The sequence below is a fragment of the Columba livia genome, chromosome Z, assembly GCF_036013475.1.
Source record: "Columba livia isolate bColLiv1 breed racing homer chromosome Z, bColLiv1.pat.W.v2, whole genome shotgun sequence".
Classification (NCBI taxonomy): domain Eukaryota; kingdom Metazoa; phylum Chordata; class Aves; order Columbiformes; family Columbidae; genus Columba; species Columba livia.
The window spans coordinates 78412997-78433678 of record NC_088642.1 but is presented as its reverse complement, the minus strand read 5'-3'; the positions used below and the strand labels follow the sequence as shown (position 1 = coordinate 78433678).

The following is a 20682-nucleotide window of genomic DNA, read 5'->3' as shown; positions in this document are numbered from 1 at the left end:
ACAAGCACGACACCTAATGACTAGCAGTTAACACAATGGTTCATCGTAGAACAGCTTATGTAGGCTGTTAAATGGTAAGTCAGCTGTCTCAAGCTTCACAACAGCTATTGATCAGACCCTTACTCATTCAAAAAATGTTATTCTGAGAAGGTCGCTTCTGGAACAGTTTGTAAAAATGTACTATGAAAAGCACACTAACAGCAAATGCAGACGCATGAATCATTATCTTCCTCATTTTAGTACATTCATGGAATTTGCTGCAGATTGAAGCTGCCGCGAAAACCAGACAACCCACAGAATAATTCAGTAAACATGCAGACTGGTTTTGATTAAGATTCTCTGAGTAACCTAAAGGAGTGGCTTTAATGCTTTATCTCAAAATCTCTGCACGTTTGTGGGACACTCCTGAATGGGCTTGCAAAGGTGACCCACCAAGGGCAAGCCTACAGTCGGCAGACTTAAATTCAGCCAACAGGTGTCTACAGTTCACCTGGAGACTATATCTAAGAGTCCATGAAGCGTAAGGGGTTCAAATTGTTTGATTCAAACCCTTTGAAAGTCCACTGAAGCCTTGTATCTGGGCTTGGGAGAGGATCTAGCAGGAGGAAAGACTTAAACAGCTTTTTGTCTCATACTGACTCCCCTGAACCTCCGCTCTGCCAAGGAGCACCTTTGGGTCTGGGTGGATTCAAGCAGTTTTATGCCTATGGCTTGCTGAAACTCTTCAGGTGAAACAAAACTCGACCAGGAACATGTCAGTCTCAGGTATATATGTTGTTTTAAAAACATACTCAAGAAGTAAAGAAGCAATTTGACAAGATGACCCTCAAACAAAAAAATTATTTTTTTTTCCCTTTTGTTTCAAAACCTTTGTATTTAGGGGGTCCCCCCACCCCCTTAAAATATTACGTTCAAATTGGAACAGAAAGATTGAATTTTACAGAAATAAAACCTTTTGATAACATCTTTTGGGGCATTTAGTTTCACAGAAAAGGGATTTTTTTTAATTGTTCTTTTCATCTCATTTCAAAAGAAATAAGATTTTGAAATCCAAATGTTTCCTGCTGAAGGAAAATTCCAAGTGTCAGCCTTCAGTACATGCAATTCCTCTAACTTGTGCCATCTTGTAATATCATTAACCTACCTAAGCGCGGTCAAAGTGCAACAGTGCTCCAGGCATACCTATCTCCCACATCAGGAAGAGGTGGGAATACTGCCAAGGAGCTGGTCTAAGGTGTTAAAGAAACATCGCTACTATTATACACACCTAAGTAAAAGACAATAAAGAAAGGTCCAGAAATAATTAATTTTTTTTATTATTTTAATCCTGCTACCTCACATTAACAAGACTAGTATGTATGATGAGGTCTAGTAAAATCCAGTTCTTGATTACTGTTCAGTCTAAGTAAACAAAAGGTTTTATTTAGTTCACTTGAAATGTTCCCCAGCTGGATATATATTCCTAAAATTTTTGTTAACTTTGGCTCAACAGGTTTATTTTTTTTTTTTACCTTCTAAATTTTATCAAAATTTATGTTTTGTTCTCCCTTTGACAGTCAAAAGAGAAGTCTGTGTTTCTTAAGTCTCATCAGCAGGAAAAAAAAAATCATATATAAAAATCATATATATAAATTGACCTTGCATAAAAATCTCAACTACTCAAGTAAATTTCTGGAAGAAAGTATTTGAAAAAACTAATTTTTACACAGCTGGCTGGGTAGGAGTTGAAAGTAATTCAAGGTGGGTGGTCAGTGTTGCCTGCTCAAATTCACTTATCCAGTCTGCTTTACCGTATTTGGGTTTCTCTGTTCCCATGCAAGATACAACCCTGTTGAAAACCTGAGTATCAATTGCTGGCATGTTCCTAAAGTGCAGCCTTTTTACAGCTATACCATTTCCCCAAGCTTGTTGGCTGAGACCAGAAAACACCTGTGGAAAGTGGATGTCGCTTACACAGACATCTGTTTTGCACAGGGCTCTGGCCTGCGTGGCTGTGCTGAAACACCCCTGCCAAATTGTAAAGTAATAGACATGAAGATGCAAAAACCATGTCAGAAATAAAGGAACTAATTTATTATAAGAGCATATCATGAAGCCTCCTGGCAATCTCTAGTGTTTCCTTCAGCCTCATTGCTTCCTGTGTTCCCCCACCGTGACGCAGTGGTAAAATTGTTAAGAAAAGACAGAATAAGTAAAATGTCAAGTTGTTAAAAATGGCAGCCTTGCAGTGTCAAATTTAAGCCCCAGCAAGTGCAGGATACGGTTCCCTGGATAACGACTGAGTATTTGTTATACAATATTCTTAGGACAACTATTTCCACTTCCTTTCTACTCCAATACTTTATTAACAATATGGCAGGGAAGGGGAAAGTGGAAAGGGGAAAGGGGAAAGTGGAAAGGGGAAAGGGGAAAGGGGAAAGGGGAAAGGGGAAAGGGGAAAGGGGAAAGGGGAAAGGGGAAAGGGGAAAGGGGAAAGGAGAAAGTGGAAAGTGGAAATGAAATGGAAATGGGAAAGGGAAAAGGAAAGGGAGAAGGGAGAAGGGAGAAGGGAGAAGGGAAAAGGGAAAAGGGAAAGGGGAAAGAAAAGGGAAAGGGAAAAGGGAAAAGGGAAAAGGGAAAAGGGAAAAGGGAAAAGGGAAAAGGGAAAAGGGAAAAGGGAAAAGGGAAAAGGGAAAAGGAAAGGGAAAAGGAAAGGGAAAAGGAAAGGGAAAAGGAAAGGGAAAGGGAAAGGGAAAGGAAATACATTTTCAGGAGTATCCTCCCTATGCAAAATGGCTTCATTCTGAATAACTTTCTTCAAATAACTAAAGCTATGACAATGATTACCCTACCTGATTTACTCCACAATGCTCTTTTTACAGATATCTGGAGAAGTTTATGCATCTGTACTTCCACTTATCATGATAGTTTTCTGACATTTTATCACCTATGATTTTTCAAGCATCTTTCAAGTACCTGATAAGCACACTTTCAATTTTGTGTCTGCACAAGCCCACAGCTGATTAGCTACGCTATTTGGCTGCAGTCCCTGCTCCTTTTGGGGAGATATTTAGAGCTATTAATCAGGTGACAACATAAAATCAGTCTTCCATGGCAAAACATTTTTTAAGCTTCAGTTTTCTTCATTCAAATATGAAAGAAAAGTTTTGCTGAAATAGACTGTTGTGGGGCAAATCACCCTTGTCCTAGACTCATCTACTTGTGAAAAATAACTTGATTTACTACAGTGGCAGCGGTAAGTCAAGTCATTATGGTATCTTGATAGTATCTTAAATCCAAATATATATGTTTTTGAATATATCATTAGAGTGATTACGCACATAAATATGGACACACGTGGTACACAGATTTTTGCCCACAGATCTGAGTCGTGCGCTTTGAAAATATTATTCAGAAGACACAAAGTGGATTCTGTGATTGTAATTTTAGTGGAATCTTCTTGCATCATCTCTTGACTTGTAGGAAAAAAAAAAAAAACGAAAGTGAAAGAAATTGAAATTTAGCTATAGAGATTAATAATAATAGAGATTAATAAACTTGATTGCTCTGGGTACATCCAGTTCCTCAGTTAATCTAACATGAGGCTGTAAAAACCCCACTGCTGCAGACAGAATGACAGAAATATGACTCTTTCAGAGACAGTTTTAGGAATAGGAGTGCAGTGCCATGTACTTGAAAGCCTTTCAAAAATTAACTTACTAAACAGTATTTTGATATATAATTTCTACCTGAATCAACTTTTAGGGTGCCTTTGATCCTGACACTTTTCTCAGCTCTTCAGAGACATATGAACAGCATGTGAAATAGAAAGAAGAGCAGAGAGAAAGGGAAGCCCGATGCAGCAAATGCTTTTGAATAAGCTTATAACTGGAGAAGACTTATCTGAGAGCAAGCTGTGCACCTGTAAATACTTAACCATTTCTTTGGCTGGAGCTGGGAAAATAAAACATAGCGCACAAAGAGCTGAGCTTCTTTTTAACCATGTAATCACACACATATATAAAATGGAGAAATTACTTCATTTTTCTTTTAAATGGAGAACTTTTACTTTAAAAAAATAATAATTTGTTTTTAGAAACATTTGTTTTTTGAAAAACATATTTTTGTCCAACAATACTCGAGAACAATATTTTCAACCCACTATAACTAAAAGAAGATGCATAGCTGTGTTAAGCTTGGTACAGCACTAAAAAATGTCAGAGGGGGTCAGCCTTTTGACTATAAACCTATTAGCACAAACTCCATCCTATGCTAACATGGTTATATGGCTACTGACTCAGAATTAGTTCACACCTGACAGGCTCTGAATGTGGGCAGAATAAACTGAAAGAAAGCATATAGGCGAAGAAGCCAAATAATTGGGTTAAAGTGAGAAGAAATAAACATTTGAGTAACATTTTGAAGAGGTTTAAATACTTCCATTCCATTGATTTTTATAGTATTCCTACTTCACGTGGAGTAGAGTATACAACTAGTTTACACCCTCTTAGGTCATCTGGTAATCCTGGTAACTCATTACTGTGCTAAACTGCCATCTGTGATGTGCTTTCCAATGCTCAGTGGTGTTTCTCCCTTGGCAATGCTGGATTCCTACATCCAACACCCACGAACAGTAAAAACAAACACCAGTGTCTTTGTTACCTATTGCAATTTAGTAACTTCCAGATGGTGATGAGTTTGGCATTGGTGCCTTTCTCCCTTATGGCATGAAATCAAGCAAATTTAGTTCTTGTTCAGATTATTCGTCCAAGAAATTATGTGGGAACTTATACTAACTCGGATTTCTTCAAGCAGGGAAAGGAGTAACTGCACTAAGGCAAAAGACATGGTGACCACGGAAAAGATTTTCCAGGTCCACTTGCCATTACAATACCATTATCACCAGAAGATATATCCTGTGGTCTTGATCCTTGCCTGTCAGTTGGACTAAGTGTACAAAGCACTTCCAAATGACTCAAAAATTTTGCTTGTTATAATTAATATTTAACTAAGCATGACCCTGGAAACTCACTACAAGCCTGATCTGTGTATATGTGACTAACCTAAGAATCATTTCATTCACCATTTCCAAGAAAAGAAAACACAATTTAGACAAAATCCCACAATAAAATCTTATAAAAATCATGATACTACTCTGTGTACATAAAGGCATATTCTTTACCGTTACTTTGGCAAAAAAATATTACATCAGACACATGGAGATTATTTTCCTGATGCCAAAAACCTCCCACTGAAAATATGGAATTCTCACTTGATGAGGTCTTATATGAAAAATCTAAGACTATGATTAAAAAAGTTTAAAATTAATGTTTCTTATGCACTCTTTAAGCTAATGGAGGGTAATAAAAAGGTAATGAAGTTAATACCAAAGGTAATAAAAGGTAGTATCAAAGCAGGCATGGACTGCTGGGAGACAAGATTGTTCCTGCTCAGGTACACAATTCCAATTGCATTTCCCTTCCTAATGGATTTCAGTTCTAATCATTAATGAACAGAAATGTCTAGACCATTTTTTACACTAAGTTCTCCTTGTTTAAGCAAATATAGTAATTTGAGGCTGTCAGAGAAGTCCTAAGACAATTCACTGAGCCTTAGGAAAAAAAAAATAAAAAAGAAAGAAAAGATAATTACTCTAAAGAAAAAAATAGGCAACTTCAGCTCTATGTTCCCAAAGGCAACACAAAATATGCAGCAGACTCTCTGAACACATCCTGACTTGTGCCAGGAAATAATTCACAAGTATCTTGAAAGACACCAGAGGGTATTATGTGTATTATTGATCTTATTTATCAGCTAAACACTTCCAAGAAGAGGAAGAAAGGAAAAGACTAGCTGGATTAGCAAGGATTAAGTCAATCACTAAATCTAAATCGTGCAGAGAACAACTAAAAATGAACAAACAAAACCCAAAAAACACTGAAAACTACATGCTCAAAAAGAAAGAACAGCCAACAAATATTTTTAAAGTGCTATTATCAGACTAATTATCAAGTGACCCATCCTAAGGGAATTAATTTCTATTAAGACCTTTAGCCTTTGAGCCACTTATAAAAATATGTTCATTTATATTTCTAGAATCATGTCCTGTATTCATTCAGAGTTTCCGGGTATCAATGATTCATTTCATGTAAAGAAAAATGGTACAGATAATAGTTTCTGAAAGAGGCAAAAAAGATTATATCCTCAACATAAGTACTAAGATTTGTTACAATCTGGATACATTCACAAAACTGTGGTAGAGAAAACCACTTTCTTAAAAAAAGTGAAGTCATATTGTTTCCATGTAAAAGACAGCTCATCTTTCCTATAACAAGATTTCTTAAGACTTTCTCCACATGTAAACAAAGCTTCTAGAAGGATTCCTCTCCTTCACGACAGAAGCATGAAAAACTACATTGTACCTATGAATAAAATTCCTTCATTTCTGTCATGAATAAACAAAGAGCTACAAGAAAGCTAGAAATGTGTGATCCTTATGGCTAGAACTGAGATGTTTCCTTGGAAACAACGCAAAAACAGCAGGGAATGTGTAGGCATCCTCTGAACAGTATTTAATGTGAGGGCACTGTTCCTCGTATCTATGGAAGTCTATAAAGGAATGTGGAAAAAAAAAAAAAAAAAAGAAATTATTGTTCTATAATAAGTCTTCAGGAAGACCAGTAATGGTGGCCTAAAGACTATTTATTAATTCAGTCTTAACTTCTTGTGAAACTTTTTAAGTTTCAAGTTTCAGCTCTGTTGGATATGGGGTTGGCTTTTTTATTTCCCTTTGTTTTGGAAAACAGAGCAGTGTACCAAAAGCTTGATTTTATTACAATTGCTTGCTTATTAGGGCTTGCTTTCGTAAAGGGCATCATTGCTGTTGCATTTTAACTGTGATTTGTACGTGATGGTGTTCAACATATTTTAAAAAGCCCTTCACAGCATCAGTACAACATGAGTATTCTAATACAGAGAAATTACAACTGGTTTAATTAAGCAACAGGTCTATCAATTTAGATTAAATATGCAACACAAATTTGTTCTGTAGAAAAAATCACCAAACTATAGAATGAACCAGAAGCTGTATATGTTATAAAGACATTCTGATACCTGCCATCCCTACACCAGCATAACAATTCTACTCTCGATCACCTCATTGGAATTACTGTGGTGTAATTACACGGGGGAAGATGATATCAGAATCTAGCCATGTTGCTTAGCATTTAACACTTCAGTGACTCCAGACAAAACGAGAACTTGGCTGTCTCTATGCCAGGTTTTATGAATAACACAGAGCGTTCTGTCATTCAGGGCATGAAAATGACTTGAGTAGCTATTGGACTTTGAGAAACCTGTTTCATCTGGAAATGTGTCTCAAAACCATTGGGTGGTTTTCTTTGTTAGCTGAACACACAAGCCCAGGGCTCAAAGCAAAACACTACCAGGAAGGACCAGATTACTAATTCAAACAGTGAAATAAGACCATGTCCATTGACTGCAGCGCGCTCAAGGCAGCAGGAAATGTGGTTTTTCCCCAGTGCTGATGAGGAGCTGCAGCTGTCATAGTTTTAATGTCAGCTGGAACAAGCAGACAAGCCCAGCCCTCCATTAAATAAATAAGAGATTTTGCAGTTAATAAGATGGGAAGTTGGTTCAGCCCACATGATGCCACTTTTACTATTGCTTCAACATCCCACCAGAAATTAATTCACATCAGTCTAGTTGCACAATACCAGTAAATTGTGGCCACAGAACACCACATCCAAATGCATACAAGTCGAAATGTACTTGGAAATTAAATGGTACTTTGTTTACCACAATGTTTAGGTAAATTTGGAACTTTTCTTCTCTTAGATGCATCCCAGTGATGTCAAGAATTAAGCATTTGTTAAAAAAGCTGAACAGCTTGCACAGGCAGGGAAGTCCTATTCATTCACATCCACTTTATTGTAGTATCATAGAATATCAGGTTGGAAGAGACTGCAAGGATCATCTGGTCTAGCCTTTCTTGGCAATCAGTCACTACATACAGCAGCAGAATGCAATGACTACAAGACAGCTTCTATCCTTTATGATAAACTTTGATTTGAAATAGGTTCTGTGAATAAACACCAGGTTTCAGCACCATATACTTTCCCCTTGAGGAAAAACAAATGGTGATTTCAGCACAAAAAAGGGTCATCTCACCTTCAGCAGAAGTCTTTCTAACACAATAACTAATAGAGATAATTTTTCAAAGGAACACCAAAAACTGCACGTAGCACATGTGTGTACTACAAAAAACAGTGTCCAGATACATATTTGCCAGTGGGCATAAATAAAGTAACTTAAAAGAGAACAATGTGGGTACAGGTGCAGACAGATAAAAGTCTACATGCTGCATGCTTTTAAGCTGGCTCTGTTTCAAGTGAGGTGCTGTCTGGAAATGGTGCTGTGAGTCACGCTGCTCCTGTCCCTCCACACCATCGTCTGGTCACAGCACCATCCCGACACCCACAGCCTCCAGAACAGAGCCAGCATCTTTCCTCCCAGCATGCTCCCAGCACATTTCCACTCTCCCAAGCACACATTCCTCTCAGAAGTTTGCAAAACGAAGGTTGAAAGGGGACATGGTTATTCTCTGTGACTGAACAGAGAAATAAAATTATCAAGGGATAAATGTCAGGAAGAAGAAAGACCTATTCAAGCTAAAGACAATGCTGGCAAGAATAAACATGGGTATAAACTGGCCAAGAAGCAATTCAGGCTAGATATTAGAATCAGACTTAGAGAGCCATGATCATCTGTGACAGCCCTCCAGAAGGAGCTGTGAAGACAACAGGATTAAATTAAAGACAAGGCCTAAAACGGACCTGAAAAGACTCTTTTTCTGGCTTCTTTGTTGAGGTTTATGACTATGACTCATTACCATTCTGCATTTCATTCAAATCCCACATGCCCTCTTACACTGCTAAGGCAGAAATATGCATGTCAGAGAATTACATGTTGAAACACAAAGGTTTTTAACCTCTTTCTATAAAATTGCACCTCTACAAAGCACAAGTTCCTGCAATTTCATTCTGTTCAAAGCTGGAGGGGACAAGAAACCAGACAGAGCTGGTGTGAGTCCCAGGGTCCAACAAACACTTTGAAACATCTTCACTATTTAAAGACTTTTAAACTCCTCCAAAAAATGCAGGTGTGCAAATTACTCCTGATACAGACAGGAGTTATGTTTCCAGCATTTCTCCAACCACTGTTAAACAACACCCCCACAAGCATTTTTCATCTCATAAAAGCTTTATGAGCTGAAAAGTTCCTTCAGGTTTGGGTGTTTTCTTTTATTTTTTTTCAGCAGCTAATCCATTACCTTCCAGCAACAGCATCAGCCCTCATCACTACAATGTATAGGAGCCATAAGACCACAAGAGGCATGAAGTGCCAAGTTTTGCATCTTCGCAGTGAGACAAACTCCCCTGTCCTATCTGAGGCAATGGAAAGCTGCTAACGTGATGACACATCACAGTGTAGGACTGTTCTGCTTCCTCACTTCCACAATATGGTCATGATCCCAAGGGAATCGGTCTGTTGTTCCACGCAAGTGAATGAAGTCCCAAGCTCCCTCCATTGTGAAACATGTGCGTGGTCCTTTTTGTAGCACAAAAAGGCATGGTTCCCCATGCACAAATATATTTCCCTCATTAATTGGAACACCTGCCCTAGATCGGCCTGTGTGCCATAGGCTGTCAGGAAAAACATGCCTTATATCCCTCATTAATTTGTGCACCTGCCTCACATTTGTTCACATGGAAGTACATGGATCGTTTGTACAATACATTTTCTCAATGAAAATTGCTCTATTCTTATACAAATAAGCAGCTTAATCCATTCAGCAGTGCTCTTTCTTATCAGCTCTAGAGTGCATTTTCCAGAATTTAAGCTAATGGGCTTGACCTTCCACCCAGCCCTCAAATTACTTCTGTGTCCATTGGTATTTTTTTTTTATCTGAAAGTAACTGAAACTTCCTTTATGAATGCTTTAATTGATTGCAAGCATGCATTTTAAAAGCTAAGAGTATAATTATCTACCTTTTGGACAGCATAAAAAAATAAGTCCTCTAGGAGGAAGTTCTTCTAGTCTAATAAATTTAAGGACTTGCTGTATTAAAAAACTGAGAATATTTAATACCAACTTTCAGTTATAAATTGTAGTACTTCATGTTAAGGGGGTGTGTGTATCTAAGACAGCCTAAGATCCTTGACACTATATTTAACTGAATTTAACCCAGTCAACATCCAACGTCTTTTAAGTGCAGCTTGAGTCTACAATAATAATGAAGAATAATATCCCCCACATTCCGTACATCCATAACACATTCCATACATCGACAGCACATTCCAGCCAAAGGCTTCAAAGCATCTCAGCAAAGCTGGTGCCAGCTTAGCAAGGGTTTGAGACTGAGAAGAAAGGCGCAAGAAATGCTTCCCGTTTCTCTCTCTACCAGGACATGACCACGGGCAAGCTCAGCGGACCCAGAGCAGTGACAGTGAAGGTCTCACCACACTTCATCAAGAGGTCGGACACCCACCGATGGCAAAGGAACCCTTGTGCTGCAAGGGACACACTAGCTGGGAACTGCTAAAAACGTCAGTGTCTCCCAAAACTCCATTCATTTGGCATGACCCTTCTCTTCCACATGGAGTATAAAGTATTGCTCATAACTAACAAAGCCTAATAGCACCTCCGTGGAGCATTTAAATATTATTATGCCTATGCTACAGATGGTAAATAGAGCTGCAGAGAGTAATATTCAGCTGTGTTAGTATAACAGCAAGTTTTTACTGTAATTAAGTGATACAGCTGATAGGAAACAAAACATGGCACCATATTTCCGCTGGGCTTTGCTTCACTATTAAAGTGTTGCTTCTGGCAAAAGCTGAATACTAAGGAGGTGAAGAAAGATTAAAAAAATAAAAAATCTCATAAATATTTCCAACACTGGTGTATACACAGAAAAGGAAAGTGTTATATTCATTTATACATAATACTGTTTACACAGCAAACCTCTATTATTCCTATTTGAAGCAGCTGTCATTTGAAGGGCTTCAGTAAGCAAGTTGTCATTTGTTAGGAGGCATTTTTGAAGTCTTGACTTGAAAATCATGATGATCTTTGCTTCTAAACCTGATTATTTTATTTAAGAATACCAAGCAGTATTACCTTGAACACAGGTCAAAGCAAAGTAGGAAAAAGCTTTTTTTTTGTCAGAGAAATGTAGTGATGAAAACTGTATTTATTATTCCCATTTACTGAGAACAAAAAGCCAAAGGTACAGTTTATGTAGTTCCTGTACGACTGCGGATCAATTTTCTAACAAAGAGTAATAGAATAAGAAGCTGAGCTACGTCCTAGTGAAAGGCATATGTTAGCAATATTTGCCATATTCATTCCTCTTCAGCACCTCCTATGTACATTTTCTTCAGCACAAATAAAATTTTATGGACTGAGGAACAATGAAGAAAAACCAGGCTTAGCAGGATTTTTCAGATGCAGTCTTTCATTTCTGGAGAAAGAAAACACTAATCTGAATCCTTATGCAAAACAAATCTTTGGCAGTTCTAACTTAACTTGAAGTAAGGAGGTATAGGGTGACTTGTCTCTGTGGACAGCTAAATGGGGAAATTTCCACTGTCAGATTCTCAAAACAGAAAAAAAAGACAACTCCTTTTTGACCTTGCACTAGATACATGATAAATCCCTTTATGTTTAGAGACAATACACATACTGCCATGTACGGAATTTCATATTTCAAGAAAAATAAGGTTTTTTAATGCTGACAGACTAAATAATTCTTAAATGTAGAATTTTAAGGATGTATAGATTTAACTCTGCTTACAAACACCTCCAGACACATGCACATATAAACCTGGAAAATGCATGCACAGCTTTAGAAAGTTTGTGAAGATACAGAAGGTCTGTCCTAAGGACCTGATCACCCAAGTGAAAGCAAAAGTAGCTCTGAAGGGCACTGTCCTCTAGATAATCCAGTTTGAAATAATTCCTAATTTAACAAAGTGCAGTACCCACACTATTCTGAAAAAAAAAAAGGAGTAAAAATAAGACTCTCCTTGATGTATATTCAGAGAAATCCTGAATCATATACCTTGTGCATTATCTGGAGAAAACCCCAAGTTCCCACACCCTCCCAAATTATCCTACTTCTTTCTGTCCATCTGGAACACAGAGCCGCCCAGCACAACCCACTCTCCTGTATGCAACAGACTGTAGTAAAACTCAACAATCTAACAAGGAAAACTGGTTCATCACTACACAGTCCAGCTATTAAGGATTAAATCGAATTCGAATTAACCAAATTTCCACAGGTACGAAAGTATCTAATTTGTGGCTTAACTCTAGTCTTCAAAAACCACCCTTCCGTTCTGACTTACCGGACTTGTCTCATTTAATTGAGACTTCCAATACACTGGCAACATCTAAAGCTTCAGACAAAACAACGATAGCATACCACAGAAAGAAAAGTAGTGTTTAAATGTTAAAATAACAGAACTATCATTTTCTGAAATAGAAGGTTAAGCTATTGTTGATATGACTTGTGCAGTTTTACATCTGATAAAGTGGGATAATAAGCTTAAAATGAAGAAATATACAAAATTCACTGTATGAAAAGAACAATAATGATATGGCACACGTCAAGGAAACTACTTCTGCCTTTTGATTTTTGATTGACATTCTACCAAACACAAACCTGACAAAACCAAACAAAAAACTTCCATAAATTATGAATTCTGCTGGATAAGACCTTCAAAGACACAGATGTTATGTCCAAGAACCAATAAGAAAAGTTTCTTATAAAACCATTCGAAAGCATTGCATATAGTTAAGGTATATAAGATACAAAATGAATTTTTACTGTGTTCCTTCAATACATAAAATAATTATAAAATAAATATAAAAGAAAAAAACAGAATGCAACATTGAACCTAATAGATGTTTTGAGCTTTATCCTTTTCATCAGTTCTTTTACATGTCATTTTAAAAAATTAGATTTTACCAAGACATCTTAAATAACAGTCAGCTGACAGGCTCCTTTGATGTAGAATTGCATAGCCTTCAGCTATTGCATTATGAAGGCATATTCATCATAAAACTCAACAGTTCTTTGCTACTTCAGGAGTTTCTGTTCTGGATACCCATGGAATTGAAGCTATATACACATGTACAGCGCCATCAGCTAAAAAAATGTTAAGAAACTAAGAATTATGTCAATTTGCATCACAGATCCCATAAAATGGATTTTAAAATATTATTACATGCTATGAAAGCACGCAAAACCCCCTACCCCCCAAATCACAGGAGGTCCACTTATGGACGCAATGGAGTGCCTTAACATTTTTTAACTGACTACACTGTACATGGCATTGTTAATTGCTACAGACTAATGGAATGTTAAAATAATCTAGTGCTTGGTTTAGGACTAGTAATGCATGGGATGGAAGCTATGAAATTAAAATGCTTGTTTCAAGATAGCCGAAGTTAAATCAGTGACTTGACAACATTAAATAAGAAAACTGGACTATAGCCATCATGACTTTTAAAAGGGAATATTCATTCTTATATAGAAATTAATCTTACCCTGAAACATACACATAACACATTTCTGAGGGTTTTTGAAATTGATAGAAAAATAGACCTACCAATATTTAGTAAGTTGCTGTCTAGATAAAACTTGCACTTTGCATCCTTCACTGATCCAAGCAACATCTCCCGTATATTCTAAAGTACAGCAGCTTGTTATCATGAACTGTCCACTCTGATGGACTGCAGGTCTAAAAGGCAAAATCTTACCTGTGTCATTGCCTGTGATTTGAATAACATACAATCTTATGTCATTTCCACTATCAGGGTGTGAAGTAGAAGGAGACACCTCTTGAGGTTGTAAAGCCTCTGTGGCCTCCTTCACTTTGGGTGGTGCAGTTGGTCGCACAACTGCAGTGGCAGTTGATGCTGTGAAATACTCCTTATCAATTTCTGGTTCTAACAACTTTCCTGTCAGATCGTCATCAGCAGTGGTTTTACTGGGAGAAATCGATTCATCAATTATCATGATGTCATTGCTTGTTACTTCCTCCTCTTCCTCAGGAATGAGACGTGGTGACTTTTGAGTGACAAAAGGTTTGGATGCTGATGTAGGCTGAATTTTGTCTACAGCACTAATGGAAGTTGGTGTTACATCACTGAGAATTGTTGCCTTATCTGTTGCATTAGCTGAAAATATAGCTGGTTTGATTTCTTCAGGTTCTTCTGATACTCCTGAACCTTCCAGAGTTTGGCTTGGAGAAGCTCCCAAAGTCAGATGAGTGATGCTTTCCACAGTAGAACGACCTGTTGGCATCATGTGAGGGGTCAACTCAGATTTTGAGGTCACTACATCACTGTCTTCTTCCCTGGTGGGGGTTCCTCTGCTTTCGTATGTTTTTGCTTGGGTACCCACTGTTATAGGCATCACTTCAGTGACCTTCTTTTCTTGATCAGTAGCAGTTTCAGCTTTCAGAGTCACAGTGAGATGCAAGGTCCCAGTGCTAGTTTCATTAGATCCCAGAACTCTTCCATAATCTGTGAGCTTCACTAAAGGCACTGATGCTTCTGTTATTGGATATATCTCATCATAAGCTGAACCTATCTCATCCTGTTTTTCCTGAACAGCTGTCTGAGGTGATTCAGATCCTGGTGCTGTCTTTTGTTCATGTATTTTGACAGATGTCACAGATAAGATAGACTCTGTCACAGTACCTGGTTCCTTATCTTGATCTTTCGTGGAGAGTTCCTCTGGGAATATCTCACTATCTTTTGCAGTTGTTTCTGTTGCTTCTGTGTGAAAGATACCATCAAAAGGAGTGTGATCAGTAATTGGCACATCTCTAGTGACCTCACTCTCTACAGTAACTGGAACTAGGAAAGCATCATGTTCTTTCTGTGGAACTGTAGTATCTACCTTTGTTACATCTGTAAATGTAATAGATTCCTTTGTCCCTCCAAAGCCAGTTAGTGGTGTTTCCTTTCTGTCTTGAAGTGTTGCCACTGACTGCTCCCCAGTTGATGTTGCAATGCTTATCTGGCCTTTCCCTGTCAATGTGTATTTTGAGACCTCCATTTCAGTAGAGACTTCTTCACCAGGCGTTGCTACTGATGTCTCAGTAGCCTCTCTTTGTTCAACTTCTGGGGTAGGAATGGATGTTTTCAAAACATACCCTGATGTTTCATCTCCTTCATGTTCAGTTACCTCCATGACTGTGGGCATGGCAGTTGGTAATGCAGTAACACTTGAGGAGCTAAAGGACTTCATTGTTGTACTACTTCTATCCACTGATATTTTGGGTACTGTGATCATTTCCAAATCCAAAGAGATGCTTGTGTGTGAGACACTCGTACTATCTTTACTTTGATCAAAATCAGCTGTCTCAGCTTCCTCTGTAACTGCTGAAATTGGAGCTCCTGGATGCTTTATATATTCTGTAATTTGCCCTGGAGATGATGTAGGCTCCATTCCAGAGATACCATCTTCTGTATCTAATTCATATATTCTCTTAGTATGAGATGACTCTTCTGTCATATATCCCTGATCTTTATCTGTTGGAAGCCACATGTCAGAAGCTGGAGGAGCCTGTGTGAACTTCTCGCTTGCTGGATGTCCCTCAGGTTCTTCTGTAACACGAGTAGGAATTACAGTTGTGGCATGGGGGATCTTAACATCCATTGTTCTCACTTCTGGCTCTTTTGTTTTTCCCTGCTCCTCTAAAGTGGCTGATCCTTCCATTTGCTGAGACAAGTGGATAACAGATGTGCTGCCTTCTCCAAATTTTTGTGGGGAAACAGTACTTCCTGGGAGAGTGACGGCCTCAGGTCCGGTTTCATTAACAGTTGATACATAAAAGGATACAGGTATTACAGATGACACAGTAGGTTGAACATCTCTCAGGTCCTCTCTGCTTCCTTCAGCTGATGCTTCATTATCAAACACCATTGCAGAACTAAATTTAACCAATGGACTTGACTCATCTGCTGTAGAAAACTGTCCAGTGGTTACTGCATACTTCTCTATGAGTGTCTCTGATGCAGCAGGCACATCTGATTCTGGGACATTACCAGTAGCCATGCCAGAAACTCTATCAGGCATAATGGTGTACATGCTCTCTCTGCCCTCCCCCTCTGTAGTAAGATCATACTGCTCAGTGAACAAAGCTTTAGGGACTACAACAGTCGTGAGTTTCTTGTCAGATTTCACCTCCATTGAATTTTTTGTGGGTTCTTTTGTTGGGTGGGCACCAAGATATATATTCTCTTTTGTTAGTGAAATTGAAGTCCCTGTCCTGGGAAACTCTCTCCGAGAAACTGGTAACAAGCTATCTGTAGCTGTCTTCATAGGACCCACTTCTATTTGTTCAGTCTGATTGTCGGCATCGTGTTTTTGAGTATCTCCTGTTTCAGCAGCTTCCCACGAACCAGTGGAACTCTTAGCTACAGCTGTGCTATCCTGAAAAATTATAGAGGTCAAGAAAGCGTCCTCAATGCTTTCAGACCTACCTTGTTCCTCGGGCAATTCTGCTTCAGAGTAAGTGGGCTCCAGTTCCAAAGCTGCAGATGTGCTCTCTGTTAACCTGGGTGAAACATCATATTCAGTCCTTCCCAGTGTATCATAAGTGCTTATTTCTCCATCTGTGACCGTCTGAGGTAGAAGGGTGGTTAAGTTAATGTTCTCCATAAGCACCTCCATTTCCCTTTTTTCCTCAGCCACATCAGGAGTCATTTCTGTATCTTCTTCAGTCTGTAGGGTTGTTTTCTCCAATGCAGGGACCTCTGTTTTGGTGGCGGCCACTTCAATAATCGAAGTCTCAAATAGAGGAGGTTCAAGAGTAACTTTAGCAGATGCTGATTTCACACTGTCAGTTTTCAGAGATGTAATCAGTTTAATAGTTGTAGGCTCTGTTACAATTTTTTTACCTTAAAAAATAAATTAAAAAAAAAATTGTTAAGGAAGCAGTCAGAATGCAAACAAATGTTACTTTAATTCACTTTGAATGATCCCAACAAAAACTAAACGCTACACTGAAAAATAAGTATAAAGGTCAAAGATTTTAGATCATTGTTTAGCATACAACAGAGTTTTGAAAAACAAAATAACACATTAGAAAGCTACAGAATATCTAACTTAAAGCCAGATGAAATGAGAAAATTAGCAGTATTCTTCATATTCCTTATGTAACTACCCATAAAAGTCCTCATATTACATGAATACCCATCAGTTAAGTACCGATCAGGGAATATAAAAATTTAATACATGCTGTCATGAATGAGTAGGACTGTAAACCTGTAGGTATTCCTCAAAGTTTACTGTAACATACAACTGAAATGTATAAAGGGAGTGAAATAACACGTTAGTTTATTTTCAGCAAGTAACTGCAAGTTGCAAAAAGGAGCCCTCCCTGGACTGAGAACATGCTTAAGCAACAGGAACAAATGTGCCATCAGAAAGCACTATTTTACAAAGCTGCAAGAGACGCTGCCCTGCATTTAAATTACACCGAGAGAAGTTTTTATGGGTTAAGGTGAGAACAGTAAATTATAAGATCATAAACTTAATATTTATAATGATGTTGATCTTTGGAAAACACTTCAAAGATACACATCTGAAACTTGTTTTCATGCAAAAGTGCTTCTATGTGAGTGTTGAACATGAAAAGGCAGAGTGTTGAAGCCTCTGAATGATGGGAATAGTAGGAGGGTAGCTATCCCAGATTCCAAAAAGACACAAAGAAAGGTCTTTCCAGTGAACCAAATTGTGATGTTTAAAAGAATCTTGCTGCCCTAGCCCTTGTCCACTCCTTCTGCCACAGATTTTCATCCTATCTGATCAGGAAATGTGTGCTGACAACCATGACACTGCAAAGTCAAGTATCAGATTTTAAATTCCTGAAAAAGGTGCGTTTGTGCTAAGTAAACAGGATTTACTTGGGAAAAGCCATGGGTGGGAACTTCTTCCCTTGGGCCAGTTCTTCCAGGTCGGTAGTCTTTGGAAAGGCAATGGCAGCAGACAAGTGGAAGAAGGGAATGTCTTCAATCAGCTCTGTTAATTGCTAAGTGATCGGGAGTCAAAAGACTTAAATGGATGCAAGTTAAGAGCAAAATGGTCCTTCAAATCAGACTAAGCATATGAAGAATGCATTAAATAGGCTGTGTATATAAGGACTAACTGCTTACCAAACAGAACTACACGTATAGCTTCTTGCAAAAGAAAATATCGCTCAACTTCTAATAGATTGAAGAAGTCTTTTCCCCTAATATGCAGAAATCAAAACAGTTACGGTGTTTTACAAGAAAAGGTTTATTATAATAATTATGACTTAATGAAAGAGACCAGGGAACTTTACTCAATGTAGTGCATGAATACGAGTTATCAGGGAAAAAAGTGAGTTCTGAGACAGCATTTTTACTGCATAGCACATAGGGATGAAGATTTTCTAGATGATGGTGCATCCTCTGACTGACTCAGGATTTGCATGAGCTAATAGTGTGAGCAAAGAGAGCAAGAAAGTAAACAAAAAATTTAGAAAGACTCAACTTAGTCACATATTTGTGAAATGACAGTTTATACTCAAGCATACGCAATATGTATGCACGAATCAGTTCTTTTCACACACCCATGTCTAATTAGGTGCTCCTTTGATATTTGTAGATATGAATTCCACATGTTTAAGTCAGGGTCACAAAAATATTTGTTTAGTTTCACACACCAAGGTTTGAAAAGTCATCTTTGAAAGACAGCTATGTGATTTACCCTAAAGTGGATGGGCTTGCCAGATGATAGCTGCTTAGGATTTCTAGAAGAATGGGCAGATTTACAGAGCAGGGAAATGGGGAAAAAGAGCTGATATTTCAGCTTTCTGGAATGAGAAGTGAAAGTGAAAAGGAAATTGTAAGGGTAAAAAATATGACACAGCTATGTTTAGAAGTGGTGGTGTTCTTTGCCAACAGAAAAAAAGGAATGGGTTCTTTTCCCTACCATATGCTAAATCTTTTTGTGGTTTTACAAAGAAGACTTTACTACTTATATACTCTTTTTTTTTGTAAGTTAAAAAGATCAGCTCAGCAAGAAGGAGCAGAGTTATTGAAATCCCACTAGCAAAGCACAGCCTTAACACAAGTGATTTTTGTGTTTTGGCGTTCTGCAGTCTAAAGTGGATGATTATTGCTCTTTTCAGAGCCTATGTGATTCAAGTGTGAAATCGTGTTCCAACAACCAAGAATCAACAAATCCTTAATTCTTTTTCCCCCTTTGCTTGTGTGAGGATGGTTTAAACTATGGAGTTTCACTTCACAACTAGGGAGTGGTGAATGCACACAAGTAAATTAGCACTGTCCTGAGTGGTAGTTGATAATTGTTAAATTTCTATCAAATAATCCACCTAGTTGCCTTAACAGCTCCTTTTTTTAATGTAAAAATGGAAAGGAGATACCATAGTTTCATGTTCTCCCTTCTAACCACAGCATAAGTTTCCTTACTGCTCATTGAGACCCCAGTTATATTTTTAGTGACTACCAAGATGACTGATTGAAAGAACATGAAAACATAATACCCTGTAGCAAAGACAGACAAAAATGAGGGCATGAGAATAGATTTTAAAATTTGCAGAAAAAAAAAGGTAACTATTTCACCACTGCTGGGAAATTGTGCACATGTAATCACAACCATTTATGTAGCCTTCCAATTTCCAAGAAACGTTTGGAAGTCCCAAAGTTCACATATTTATGCAGTTATTTGTTGCTCATGACTCATTATCTGCTAATTACTTGATAGCATACATACATATTTATGAAGAAAACCTGAAAAAACACTAAGTGTATTTGTTTTGCCTATATTAATCAGTGAATCAATAAATCTTAAATTCATACACTGGTGTTAGAAAAGCACATTTTTACCAGTGTATCAATAAAGAGCAAAATTTTATCCTGTGGAAACTGACACAGGGTTACCAGTGTGCAAAGAGTAGTTCTGCTCAAAATCAATTACAGAGCCTCCAAAACTACTTTGTCATATATGTAATACATAAGACTTTTCATACAGATCATTTGGATTTGCAAACTTATTTGAGTGGATCAAAAAAAGATGCTCCTTCAAGGAGAAATCTATCACTGCTATTTTTTCTTTTTTCTGCAGGAAAAGAAAAAACTAAATAGAAGGTTGCTTTTTAATAGACTGAACATAATTTTGAAATGTCATCCTCTCCACCCAGATGTTTTGCATTACTGTACTCCTTGCATCATGCTTGCAATATGCTATCTCCTTTGTCCTTCTTCTGATTCAAGACATGAGGCAGATTTTCCTAATAAAATTCACGAACATATTAGCAGCAAGAAAGCAAATTATCTCACCAACTTCTGCTCATATAAAAGACTATCTTGCCATTTTTAATCAATTCCTTTTTATACTGAACAACCTGCATGAAGTTGATTTTGGATGGAGTATATGGCTTTCTGGAGATACTATATTTTTTCACTCTCTGTTTATTTATTTTATGCTTTTACTGTACAACAGTTTCTTCCTCTTCTCTTCCACTATTGTTTAAATAAGGATTCAAAATAATGTAGCAATATTAAAACATGATGTTTTTTGAAGGAAATTACACTACACAATTTCAGACTTG

General features: G+C 37.7%; 1 protein-coding gene across 7 annotated transcripts in view; it reads right to left on the bottom strand.

Annotated features, from left to right (window-relative positions):
- Positions 1–20682, bottom strand: part of VCAN (versican) — a 115127-nt gene that overhangs the window by 43161 nt on the left and 51284 nt on the right. For 5 of the 7 annotated variants that reach the window (XM_065046468.1, XM_065046471.1, XM_021280313.2 and 2 more), the window contains exon 7: positions 13829–16981. In XM_065046468.1, the coding sequence (XP_064902540.1) occupies positions 13829–16981 (3153 nt within the window). The remainder of the gene's footprint in view (positions 1–13828; positions 16982–20682) is intronic. The other 2 variants (XM_065046469.1, XM_065046472.1) reach the window with 1 other exon arrangement.